The 13,697-nt window shown below is 47.8% G+C and overlaps 1 protein-coding gene across 9 annotated transcripts in view; it reads left to right on the top strand.

Moving 5' to 3' along the window:
- The window catches only part of MICAL2 (microtubule associated monooxygenase, calponin and LIM domain containing 2), a 223,359-nt gene that overhangs the window by 79,538 nt on the left and 130,124 nt on the right, over window positions 1-13,697 (top strand). For all 9 annotated transcript variants that reach the window (XR_016393816.1, XR_016393817.1, XM_089915154.1 and 6 more), the window contains 3 exons: window positions 6,461-6,668; window positions 10,541-10,657; window positions 12,037-12,138. Coding sequence is in view for 7 of the 9 variants with exons in the window: in XM_089915154.1 (XP_089771280.1) it covers window positions 6,461-6,668; window positions 10,541-10,657; window positions 12,037-12,138 (427 nt within the window). In the remaining 2 variants the exon portion in view is untranslated. The remainder of the gene's footprint in view (window positions 1-6,460; window positions 6,669-10,540; window positions 10,658-12,036; window positions 12,139-13,697) is intronic.

Genomic DNA, 13,697 nt, shown 5'->3' with positions numbered 1-13,697 from the left:
GTTTTGATTTTAATTTCTCTAATAACTAGTGAAGTTGAGCATCTTTTCATGTGCCCATTGACCATCTGTATGTCTTCTTTGGAGAAGTGTCTCTAGGTCTTCTGACCATTTTTCAGTTGGATTGTTTTTTAGTTGTTGAGTTGCATGAACTATTTTGTATATCTTGGAAATTAAGCCCTTGTCAGTTGCATCATTTGCAATATTTTTTCCCATTCTGTAGGTTGTCTTTTTGTTTTGTTTATGGTTTCCTTTGCTGTGCAAAAGCTTGTAAGTTTGATTAGGTCCCATTTGTTTATTTTCATTTTCATTTCTATTTTCTTGGGAGACTGACCTATGAAAACATTGGTATGATTTATGTCAGAGAATGTTTTGCCTGTGTTCTCTTTTAGGAGTTTTATGGTGCCATGTCTTATGTTTAAGTCTTTAAACCATTCTGAGTGTATTTTTGTGTATGTTGAGAGGGTGTGAAGAACTTTAATAATTATTGAACTCTAGTTAATTAGATTTGTATCCTGAAGTATTTGGGAAGGAATGTACTGATTCAGCAATTTCATTGAAATGCACCAAAAAATAAGCTAAATTGATGAATGGGTAGAGAGGTGGATGGATGAATAGATATATGATAAACCAAGGAGACTAAAATCCAATCATAGAATCTAGGTGGTGGGTATTTGGGTGTGCACTAAAATGCTTTCAACTTTTCTATTTATTTGAAAATTTTTATAATAAGATATTGCAAAAAATATTGTAAAGCTACTTGATTGAAAACAGGAAAAAAAATCCATCATAGAAAAATATACAAGTAGATGCTTGGAATATTTACAAACGTTTAAAATGCTGGAAGACTGGATGTTAATATGAAGAAAAATGAAACTAGTCCTATATATTTTCTGCAATATATTCCCTTTTTTGTATTATAAAATAGCCATATATATATATGAATGTTGCAGGCAGAGTGCAAAGCAAGCGAAAAGACCCTGTGTGTGCTTAGGGAGACCTTTACAGCTGGAGTGCAGAGAGGGAGGGCGGTGGGTAGTAGCTGAAGACAGAAGGGAAATTGGAGGGCAGTGTCATGTAGGGTCTTTTTTTTTTTAAAATAAATTTATTTATTTTATTTTTGGCTGCGTTGGGTCTTCGTTGCTGCACGCGGGCTTTTCTCTGGTTGCGGCGAGTGGGGGCTACTCTTCGTTGCGGTGCGCGGGCTTCTCATTGCGGTTGGTTCTCTCATGGGCTGTGTCCTGGAGGGACCCTTTCTTGACCAAATCTGTCCCTTCCACAAATGTCTCCAGTAGTCACAGGTGGTCCCAAACCATCTAGCATTCTTGGTCACTGTTTCCCTTTCTCTAGTTCCCAACCAGACAGCCTCCTGAGGTTTGGGAACAGGAACCTTCTCTTGCATCCTCTGCCATCCCACAGAGCAGTCTCAATGGTCTTACCTATCTAGTTGAGGAGGGAACATGCTAACACTACCACACAAGGCCCAAGGTAACCTGGAAGAATTTATATAGGATTGTGATTTCAAGTACAAACTCTGGGATCTGAGGTTAGTTGTCAACCTAGTCCTGTGACCACGGTTAAGTCATTTAACCTTCCTAAACTCCAATTTTCTCATCTGCCAAATGGCGACGAATTATGCCCAGTTCAGGGTTATTGTAGGAAGGAAATGAGGTCCCTGTATTACAAAGTGCTTAGCACGGTTCTTGCACAGTAGAAGCAGGCAGTAAGTGGGAGCTCTGAGTTTTATTATTGCTATTATCAATACTGTCACTACTCTTGCTCTTCCCAATATGGGATGGCCAGGCACGTGCAAAGGTGGGACAGAGTTGGCACTGTTGATGACATACTTTGGCATCTGAAATGAAAGGAGTCGTGGGCTGCTGATCTCTTCCGTTGGTGGGGGAAATTCCTGGGAACTCATGCCTTAGATGGGGAGGAGATACAGGAGGTATGAACAGCACCCAGAGGCAGGAAGCACAGCCTTGATGATTGTACTTCTGACTCCCAAACAAGGGGTCCAATCTGAGTGTACTCACAAGGCCCAGGGACAGGATGATTGCAAATGAAACTGTCCCTGAAAATCCAGACCCCGTGGTCACTGGTTATAGTTGCTCATACAAGGGTTAGAGCACCGGCTCAGGCTGAAAGGGAGGGACAGAGAGGAATGGAATGTTTCTCAGAGCAATTCATATTATTGTTTTGAGAGCAGGCAGGGAGGGTAGGATATCTTTCTTCATTTCCTCTCTGTAAATTTCTGAGGTTAGTAAGTGGTGGTAATTGTTACCCAGAAATAACTGGGTGTGACCCAGATACAGGAGAGTCAGACCAGGGCAGGGGCAGGGCCGTGTCAAGTCAGATGAGGGTTGGCTCCTCACCAGAGTGGCCCTTGAAGTTGCTGTGAAGAGTCAGGTCTGCCCCCCCCCCCCCCCAGAGACTTCTCCATCCTCGGCTCGAACCGTAAGTGGCTGCATCTCTCTTAAGCCCTCCTTACTTAGCACTGTGAGGCTGTGAGGCCAGGCCCCCCGGATTAGCATGTGGAAGGCACCTAGGATCTGATGACTCTCTGTCCTGTGATTCTGAATGAGCTGTTTTTACTTGTGGTAACCCAGTAATAGTCAGGGCCTTCCTGCCTGGGTTTAGATAAGTGGCCTGCCCTAAGAGCTGGTGAGCCTGCGAAGCCACGCCAGGAAACGTGAGGGCACGTCCCTGGAACCAGAGCACTGCCCGGGGAGCTGGCCTGTGGGTCAGCATGCCGGGAGGGCTGCTGCTACCAGGGAGACGGCACCACACGTGACCTTGTGTCACTCAGCTCGCTTCCAGGTCTCCGGAGGCACTAGAGAGGCTGCCACTGTCCATGCCCAAACCACCACTGCTGTGGCACCTGCCTGAGTGGCTTCTGAGGACTTGCAGGGGCTCTAGCTTCATCCAGCCTATAAATTTCCACCCCAGGGAAGCTCAGCTCAGACGCAGGCTCAGGCCTTCCATGCAGAGGCCCTGTGCACTCAGACTGAACACAGCTCCATTCAGGAGGCCGACGTGTGCTGGGTGCAGGGAAGGAGCGAAAACTGGCCTTCCTTCATCCTGACCGCACCCTCTGTGGTCCATCCTCCTGGTTAGACAAGCAGTTCAGGGCACAGGCTTTGGACCCACACTGCCTGGGTTCGTGTCCAAACTTGACCACTTCCTCATTAGGTGACCCACCTTAGAGCAATTTCTGACCCTCTTTTGCCTCCATTTCTTAGCTCAAATATGGGGGTAATAACAGTACCTGTAGCAAGTTGCTTAACTTTTCGATGCCTCAGTATCCTCACGTACAAAGTGGAGATGGTGATGACAGTTATCTCATAGATAGGGCGGCTGGAAGGATGAAATACATGAAATGATTAGGACAATGCCTCGCAACTGGAAAGTGCTGAGTGTGGTATAGTTTAGATCCTAGAATCATCCTTTTCAGTGAGGCGCAGAGCCTGGGTGAGTGAGCTTGTGAATGGCAGACCCTGGTCTGCCAGCTGCCTGCAAGTGCTTGTTGGCTTTCTCTGCCCCACCCCACTGGGCTGTCTGCACACGGAGCCCCCAAGGAAACTGGAGGCAGAATTCAGAAGTGGAAATCAAGCCTCCGGACGGCTAACCCTGGCTTAGCCCCTGCTCCACTCAGCGGCTCCCTCCGGGGACCAATCCTTCTAGCATTCCTGGCACCAGCCCCAGCACACCTACCCACTTAGGGGTTGGAAGATGCACCGTGTCACCAAGAAGTGGGTAGTGCTTGTAGGGCTCCCCTGGGAGAGCACAGGGGTCCTGTGTGAGCTGGGGCTGCCCCAGCCCTGTGCCTTGGCAGTGGGTGAGGCCCCTCATCCCCCCTTCCCACCCTTTGATAAATAAAGAGATGATCTTTCCATGTGGTGTTTGTCTCTCTCCACGAATGTGGAGGTCTAAGCACTGCCAAGCTTATCTATACAGTGGACTTCCTGCTGGTGTTGGATCTGCCCTGCTCCCCACTGCGTAATAAATTTATGTCGCCTGAGCACACAGATCTGCTGACATCCGTGATCCTGGTGGCCTTGGCAGACTCCAGCTCCCCCAGCCTGGGTGGGAAATGCAGACATAAACCCTAGCTGACGTGAACCGAACATCCTTGTTACAGTCGGACAGCAAGAACTGGGTGGGCCGTGAGGGTGTGGGACGTTCATTCATCCATCAGTTCTTTATTGAGGCCTCCTGTGTGCCAGGCCCTGTACTGGACATGGGGACAGCTTTTGAGGAGCTTTTACACTGGCCTGGGAATCAGATACAGATAATTATAACACGTGGAGCTTAGTTCTGGGGTAGCACTAAGGACAGAGCCTGTGGGAGGAATGTATAATCTAATTTGGGGCTCGGCCTCAAGGCTGAGTTTTAATGAAAAATTTTTGTCCCTTGGCACCGAGTCCTGAGCAGTGAAGCCCGGATGCGTCTGGGAAAGGTGGAGAGTTCCTCTGGGTTGAGTTATCACAACGCTTTGCGTTCGTGGTCTGTTTGCACTATGCTCGCCATCCAGAGCGTCAACCATGGGCAGGCCAGGGGAGCCCTCTTCTCGCCCGCTCCTCTGCCCAGGCACGTAGCAGCCGCGGTTTTCGGCTTCTTGTCAGAACTCCGAGTTCCCATGTTAATCATAACAAGTGTGCTCGTAGAGGAACGGGCCTGGCCTCGGCCAACAAGCCTTCTCTCCTGTCTTGATAACATCTGTACCGAATTTTCTCCCTTTATGTAATTAGGCCCATTGGTATTTGCTTTGGGTATGACTGGCGTCTCTGAAATTTCAGGCCCGAAGTATGAGCTGGCGCCCAGGGTGGTGGGAAAACTGAGCTTTCATCAGTGGGATTTCAGGTTTAGCTGGGAGGGTCAGAAATGGTACGCCAGCTACTGTTTGCGTGAGAAATGTACAGCAGACCCCCAACTGGTGGGAATGGGATCCCCTGCCTGGCCCCAGGAGCGGTGCTGGGTCAGGCCTGGTGGATGATAGAAGGATGCAGGAGGGCTCCCCTCCTGCCCTTCCTGCCCTTCTTCACCCCACATCCTCCCACCCCACTCCATCCCTGGCCCGGGAGTGACAGAACTCAGCAAACAGGAAAAGATGCGCTAACTGCAAAGAAATGCAGTGAATCTAGACTTAACCCCGAAGCCAACCTCAGAGTGTCGGGGTTTGGAGTCTTGCTTTGAAATGCCCGTCATGGTCTGGCTATGTCTGAGCCAGAGGAGCTGTTTGGGGTGTGAGATAAAGAGGGAAGCTGGGCTTGGGGGAGTTGGTTCTCTGCAGTCAGCTCCAACCAGAAAGGAAGCAAAAGGATTTACATACCCACTCCCTGTCTCTGGAGTGAATTGTATCTCAGCGGTGACTTCATTTCCCCTAACAGAGTTTCCACCAACTCTCTGGGAGGTTCCAACGAGTAAGCCACACTGATTGTGGTGTGGGAGCTTCTGATATGCTTATTTGCAGTTCCCCTTTGGGAGTCTGGAGGCCTCAGATGAGTGATAACTGGATGATGGAATATAGCTAGGGGAAGGGGAATGCATTTTTTTAAGATAAGTTTTGATCCCAAGCAGAAGGGATGTTTCCAGATGCCTGTGCAATGTCAAGCAGTGGGGTGTGGATGCAGATCTCCTTCCCTGTGACTTTGCTGGGGTATCCCCAGTTAGTTAGACCCCCCAGTTGAACTCCTGCCTCTTGAAGGTGGTTCAGGAATTGCCTGGGAGTAGGGCAGGCTGCTGCATGGGGATGTCTCTCAGCCAGAATATCACCCTTTTCCCATTTTTATTGGATTGGTGCTGCACATAAGACTTTATTTGAATGGAAGGACTTTTGCCCAGCATAACTAGTTCGGTAGGTCATTATGTATCTTCCCTTCTTTCCTAAGTGGCTGTAGCTTCCTTGGGGAAGGACCCTTGTCTTGTTCAGTGTGACAGGGTCCATTGAGACCTAGCATGGGACTTGAACAGAATCCTGTTTTGTCACCTCTGCCCACACAGCCCCATTGCCTACAGGCCCAAGACCATACTCTTTCACTTGACATTTCAGACTCTCGGCGTCTAGTTCCAGACCAATCCTTGTCTCTTTTCTCTCCTTTCCCTCCTTTCCCCCAAAGTATCCTTCTCGCCATCCATCTTGAACTAAGAGGTTAAATGCCAGAGCTGGGATTTAAGCCCAGTTCAGTTTAACTCTGAACCTCACGTGTATCTTACTGTGCCTCCCCCGAATCCTTTCACCCCTGTGTCCCTCACGGGGTTTGGCACAGTGCCTGGTGTGTGGTAGGCCCACAGGTAATGTACACCGGATGGATGAATGGCGGGTCCTAACAGGTGCTCGGTTTGCACTCACTGGTTGATTTGGGTGGATGGGGGTTTGCTCCCCAGTTACGCTGCTGACTAGGGGCTTGTGTCTGCAAGGCTAGAGGTTGCTGAGTGCCTTTCTCCTCTCTCCCCTCTGCAGTGTCTCATCATTGGAGGAGGACCATGTGGTTTGCGCACTGCCATTGAACTTGCCTACCTGGGGGCCAAAGTGGTCGTGGTGGAGAAGAGGGACACCTTCTCCCGGAACAACGTGCTGCACCTCTGGCCTTTCACCATCCATGACCTGCGAGGCCTGGGAGCCAAGAAGTTCTATGGGAAGTTCTGTGCCGGCTCCATCGACCATATCAGTGAGTGGAGCCACTGGTGACACCCCATGTGGGGAGGGGGCTGACCCTGGGTGGGGTATATCTCCACATTGTGGAGACCCCAGGATATTTCATCTTGCAGGTCTCTGGGGGCTCCACACATCCAACTGGCAGACATTTAATTCCAGGCCCTGTGCTGTGCCCCACTAGGCTGGAAGCACCATGAGGCCAGGGATCATGGTATGTCTCATTCACCAGAGTATCTCCAGGGCATAAAAGAGTACTTGACACATAGTAGATGCTCAATAGACTTCTGTTGAATGAATGAATGAAATATGGGAAACAGAGGCAGAGGTAAGTAACAGAGTCTGCACCCTCAGAGAACTCACTGAGATTCTGTCAATAATAAAATGTGCTTTAACAGAGCAGTCAGACTTGCTAAAGGAGCTCAGAAGAGGGAGCCACATAAAACCATTCAATGGGCCAGGTTGTCAGGGACCTCTTGGGTAAAGGAGTTGGGACACGATGTTGCCCGTTTGGGGAACCAGGGCAGGTTTTAGAACAGAGGAATGCCACCATTGACAGATCCTGTACCAGGTTTCCTTGAACTTTAAAAAGAGAGAGGCCATCGTGATGGGGGTTCACCCAGAAAAGAAAGGGAATTGGGAACATGGATTTCAGGTCCCGGGCCATCCCTGAATGCTTAGGTGGGGCAAGGTGAGCATCGAGGCCTCTCACACTGACATTACTTAGGCCTGGGTCTCTCGAGGCAAGATCTGTGCAGACAGGCTTTGGAAGAGCAGCCTCCCTCCTCATGCTCTGCAGGGAGGAGGTCTTGAGCCATTTTATATACAGCAATCATGACTCATAAAAGGGAAGTTAAAGAGAGTTCAAGCATTTGAACAGATTTGGGTCCAAAATCTGTCTTGTCCATTTTCTGTGTGACTTGGCTCAGATTCTTTATCTTCTTCCAGCCCCAGTTGTGTCTCCCCTAAATGTGATTGATGCCTGCCTACCAGGAGGGCCGAGAGGATTAAATGAGGTCACGTGTGAAATGTGCTGTCTCTGTGCCTGGCAGGTCGTAGGTGCTCAGGAAGTGCTTTGCATTCAGTGGGGTACAGTGAGCAAGAAGCAGTCGGGATCCCTAAACCAGAATTAATTCAGAGCTGCAGTCTCTCAACCAGTGAGTGGAAGGAGAACCCTGAGAGCCATGTTCTTATGAGCACAGGCACTGATGGGAAAAGGGTGTAGGGTTAGGGCGGGAACAACTGGAGAGAATTATCAGCCAGACAGGGTGTAATTCAGTCAGATACAGGAGAACTTACCAGCAGTGGCCCAGGGTTTGTTCCCACTCCGGGATGAGAAAATTCCAAGAGTCCATTGGAAAGAAATTTGGATTTGCCCAGAAAGCTGCAGTGTTAGCTTTCCAGATATTCCTTACCACCCACAGAAGAATGTATATTGGTACCAATTTAGAATGACAGCATTATGCACCACTTTCCCATCGAGCCTTGCTGAGAGGCAGAGCCGGGCATCAGGAGGTCTTGGGAGGTCCCAGGCTGCCAGGCTGCCTTGACAGCCAGGAGCCCCTCACTGCCTCATTAATGGGGCCCCCATTTAACCCCTAGTCCTTGGAAATATGCCAGCATGCAGAAGCACTGGCAGGACTGGAACGGAGATTCGAACGTTCAGAGTGATCATTGTCAAGGGCAGCTCTAATACCTGCAAGAAGAGAGGCAGGGAGAATTTATTGAGCACCTACTGGGTGCCAAAACCAGACAGACGAAGAACGTTGAAACTATGAAGAGAGGCCAGGCCTCCGCCACAGCCTGTTTCCAGGCAGGAGGTGGGTTGAGTTCTTTAAGCCCCAGCTGATCGGCTTCCTTTCAGACTGACCATGGTCCCCAGCCCCAGCTGTGACCTGGTCCTCGGCACTGCTCCGCAATTCCCCACTTGTCCTGTGTCGGCATCCTCCTCCAGTTCCCAGTGCTGACGGGCACTCCCCATCCCAGCCCCCTCTCCTTCCTCCTGCCCTCGCCTCTCCCCAGTACCCATTCCTTCCTCCCACCCGGAGGCCAGAGGCCGAGCTGGCCACTTCCTCTCCAACTCTAGGCCCTCTTGCTTTCCTTCCCTCCTTTTACCTGCCCTTACCTCACACTGCCCTCCAGTCCTCTGATAGAGCCCATTACTTTTCTTCATCTCAAAGTGTTTATTCTAGAAAGAGGCGACATAGACTTTGCCTATACTTTCTACTCATGCCACCTTCCATTGCGGTCTGATTTCTTCCCGCCACTGTGCTGAAGAAATTCCAGAAGCTTCCCAACCTCCCATGCCCTGGCCTCCTGTAGTCTTCATTTTCTTAATCTCTCCATGGGATCTGGTATCTTGGTCCCTCCTCCCTTGGCTTTCAGGACTGCAGCTCAGGGCCTGTTCTGCAACCCACCTTGCCCCCAGCCCCCAAGCCCTGCCCCATTCTGTTTACGCATGTTTCCTCTGTTAGACAGTATTCCATGTCTCCTGGGCCTAGCATGGCACCTGACACATGGTAGCTGTTCAATAAATGTTAAATGAGCGAAGCCCACAAAATACAGAGGGACCCACAGATAATTTGAAACTTTATGCTCTCAGAAATGTATTTGAAGGCATGCCCATTTGTGCTCAATGGCAGGAACAAAATAGAGAAACAAGGAGCCACTTCTTGGGGGAGTTTAGGAGAGTGGGTAGGAGGTGGGAAACCATGAGCCCAGCTTTGTGGGGAGGAGTCACCACCCCACCCCTTACCCTGGATGGCTGAGAGCTTAGGTAGAGTCCCCCACAGGGTGAGCCGTTTGCTCTCTGACTTTACGTATTGGCTCTTTGCTGTCTCTCTGTTTACACCTCTTTCCGTCTTCACTTTATCAAACCCACAGCCCAGTTCAGGAAGGAGGCAGGAAAGAGAGAGCCACCATCATTAGAGGATTACCTAACAGCTAGAGCACAGTCTCGGAAACAGATCTGGGTCCACATTCCAGTTTTGTTCCTGTGTGAGCTTGAGCAAGTCACTTAGGCTTGTTGAGCCTTAATTTCTCATCTCTAAAATGAGAATAGAGAATTCCCTGGTGACCAGTGGTTAGGACTCCACATTTTCACTGCTAAGGGCCCGGTTTCAATCCCTGGTTGGGGAACTAAGATCTGGCAAGCCAAAACAAAAAAATTTTTTTTTCATTAGGAAAAAAATAAAATGAGAATAATTACTGCGAAGGGCCACTGTAAGGGTTAAATGAGAGAACACAGAGTGCTTAGCGCATAATTAGTGCTCAGTAATGATCGTTACTGGTACAGGCATACCTTGGAGAAATTGCAGGTTCAGTTCTGGACCATCGCAATAAAACGAATATCCCAATAAAATGAGTTACATGAATTACAGTGCATATAAAAGTGATATTTACACTATACTACAGTCTTTTCAGTATAGACGCATAACAGAATTATGTCTAAAAAACAATGTAAATACCTTAACTTTAAAATGCTTTATTGCTAAAAAATGTGAACCATCATCTGAGCCTTCAGTGAGTTGTAATCTTCTTGTAATAGTAACATCAAAGATCACTGATAACAGATCACCATAACAAACATAATAATAATGAAAAAGTTTGAAATATTGCTAGAATTGCCAAAACGTGACACAGAGATACAAAATGAGCAAATGCTGTTGGAAAAATGACACTGGGAGTACTTGCTTTGATGCAGGGTTGCCTTAAACCTTCAATTTGTAAAAAATGTAATATCTGGGAAGTGCAGTAAAGCAAAGTGCAATAAAATGAGGCATGCCTCTATATTGCTATGCTCAGAAATCACTGAGCAGTGATAATACAGTATTCTGTATACAGGAGGCACTCAGACATTGCTACTGACAGTTCATCTCTTCCCCTCAGGTATTCGTCAGTTGCAGCTCATCCTGTTCAAGGTGGCCTTGATATTGGGGGTTGAAATCCATGTGAATGTGGAGTTCGTGAAGGTTCTAGAGCCTCCTGAAGATCAAGAAAATCAAAGTACAGTATAATTTTCCTTTTGGTCTAGAAATCAGATATTGCAAAACGGAAATCATATTTGCAGCTCCTAGAGGATGTTCCTGTTAAGGTTATTCTTATTGAGAGCCGTTTGGCATAATTTCATCAAAGGATCTTTTACCTTTGTGGACCATTGCTGTCACTTGAGCTTTGCTCTTCAGCTCCCAGGGGATTTATTATTAAGTATTTAACATATAATTTGGTTACCCTGTCACTATGAGGCAGTAGTTTGACAGATGAAGTCTAAGTAGTAAGTAGGAAAAAGACATAGATTCGGTTGTCTGGTAAAGTTCATTTGCATACTCTTCAAGCTGTGTGTATACACACATAGATATGTGGATACACTTATTATACCCACATTGATATTTTAAAATCCAGTAAAGAAAGTGAAGTTTCTAGAGCAAATATGAAATAAATGTTCAAAATATTATTTAGTATATAATATTTTTGGGCTTTATTGAAGAATAATTTACAAACCACAAAATTCACCCATTGTAGGTATGTGTCTTACTTAGTAATTCATCTCCTGTTCCTATTAGTATATTTATATAAATTCTGATCTTTTATATACATCGTGGTCAGAGAGCTTGTTCATGATGCCTCTGCATCTTACTTACTATCAAACTCTTCTGCTGGGCCGGGCTCTCAGTTTTTGGTCCAGCTTCATGTCAGGGACCTCATAGTTTCACATGCAGGTTACAACTCTGATTTCTCCCATCCTCTGCCCAGAATACTGAGAATTTAGGGGAGATGTTAGTTGGCTTTTGCGGCAGGACAGCAGCTGTAATTTAACTTTGAGACCTGTGTGCTCTTCACCTTTCCCAGACCCCTAGTGGGTGTTAAATCCTAATTATGGGTAACCAGCAAGATTGCACCTGAAAATGGTTTCATAAAAGACTGTGTATTGCCCAACAAGAACGTTTGAGCATAATAAAGTAGTAATTCACGCTGGTTTCATTATACCCTGCACAAGCTTTTAGTTCTGTTTAGCAATGGGAAGGGACCAAGGAATGGGGGGATACAGAGAGAACATGGTAGAATCTGTTGAGATAAATAAGGTGCAAGTGAGACTGGTGTGAGGATCGTTAGGATAGACTCCCACCCTTTATAGAAACCAGTAAAACCAGGTGTGGAGTTAGCACTGCCGGTTTACCTTGTCCTGGATTGAACTGAAGCTAAAGCCAGAAGGACTCCAAATTCAAGTGTGAATCTGGACAGCTTGGGTCTTTCCGCGGGAGCCTCTGTCTGGGGTGCCCGTACCTGTGGCATTATCCATTTCTCATGACCAACACAGAGGGCATGTAATCACTCTGTCCTGCCATCTCTCACTGCTAACTCATCTCATTTTTCTGTCCTGGCAGAAATTGGCTGGCGGGCAGAATTTCTCCCTGCAGACCACTCTCTGTCAGAGTTTGAGTTTGATGTCATCATTGGAGCCGATGGCCGCAGGAACACGCTGGAAGGTGAAGACTCTTCTTCTTCCTGGGGCTGAGGATGGAGGGATGGGAGTGGGAAAGGGTATATCAGGAAGGGTGTGGAGAAGGGGGGCAAGATGGCAGGTGCCAAAGCTGGATGGGGGTCTTGATAGAAGGCCAGACTGCCCTGCTCTGCCTGAGGCTGAGTGTTTAGAGAACAGCCATTTAATACTTTCTGAACCTCTGTTTTCCCAACTATAAAATATGGATAATAGAACCTCTCAGAAGATTGCTGTAAGGGCTGGGAAAATGTAAAAATGTTTTATAAAAGAAAAGCACCATGGAAATTAAAAGAAAAAAATCAACATCCATTTACTAAGTAAGCATCTGCCAGTGTGAAAGCCATGGTGCTAAGCGCTTTCATGCTTCTTCCAACTAAGAGAACCATTTTCATACCCTTCACGGTACTGGCTTACTGTGAACTATAATACCCCAGAAGGAGGACCCCATCTCTTCTCATAATTTTAAAGCATGCTGACTGCTGGGCAGTAAGATAAGTTTTGCCCAAACTGTCAAAGAACAAAACAGTGCCTCTCTACTTCTAAATTTGGAAGCGTTAACATTTTTTTAGGGAAGAATCTATTCGGGCTGAGAGAGGAAGAAATGCCATTGCGGAGAAATGCCTTCAATCACCTCCACCCCAGCCCCAAGGTTAATTGGTGCACAGGTTATACTAATTTGCACCAGCTGTACTAATTTAAGACCCTGGGTTGAGGACAAAGTGGTCCCACATGGCATCTCTTGCGCTGGGGACAGGTGTGCTTTTTTTTTTTTTTTTGCGGTACGCGGGCCTCTCACTGTTGTGGCCTCTCCCGTTGCGGAGCACAGGCTCAGCGGCCATGGCTCACGGGCCCAGCCGCTCTGCGGCATGTGGGATCTTCCCGGACCGGGGCACGAACCCGTGTTCCCTGCATCGGCAGGCGGACTCTCAACCACTGTGCCGCCAGGGAAGCCCGACAGGTCTGCATTTTGAGCTTGTCCTGCTCAAGGGCTGCAGGCTGCAGATGTCTGCTGGGGAGGGCACCTTCCCTGAGGACAGAACACCCTCCCTAAACTAAGGCTGATCTCACAGAACTCAGGATGCGTACGTAGTCTGCCTAGCTGAGGCACTTCCCACCTGCTATACACCCGCTGCTCCTTTCCTCTTTCTTCACTTCCATACCCACTCCCTCGCCCCAAGCAATCAATAACGGATATCAAACAAAAATCTTAAGCTGCCAGCCTGAATGCTGTACTATTAGAATTTTTGAGCCCATTCTGATGGTTTGAGAAAACTGTAAGTGTGAATATAAAAATCCAGGATCCATGATCACCTTGAGGGATGGTTTGATATTTTGTGAACATGAAAAGCAGGGCAGGAAGGGGGAGAACCACTTGAGCAACTGAGGACCAGGTAAGCAGACTAGAGCAGGGTTCTCAATGGGCACTATTGGCAATTGGGGGCCAGTTTTTGTGGTGGGGACTGTCCTGTGCGTTGTAGGATGCTTAGCGGCACCCTCAGTTGTGGCGACCAGAACCGTTTCCACACTTGGCCAAATGCCCCAGGG

Source organism: Delphinapterus leucas, chromosome 7 (genome assembly GCF_059928025.1).
Source record: "Delphinapterus leucas isolate spDelLeu-1000000601 "Yukka" chromosome 7, BTC_Dleu_Yukka2, whole genome shotgun sequence".
NCBI classification, from domain to species: domain Eukaryota; kingdom Metazoa; phylum Chordata; class Mammalia; order Artiodactyla; family Monodontidae; genus Delphinapterus; species Delphinapterus leucas.
Note: the sequence above shows the minus strand (reverse complement) of the source record. Positions and strands in the feature narration are given on the sequence as shown.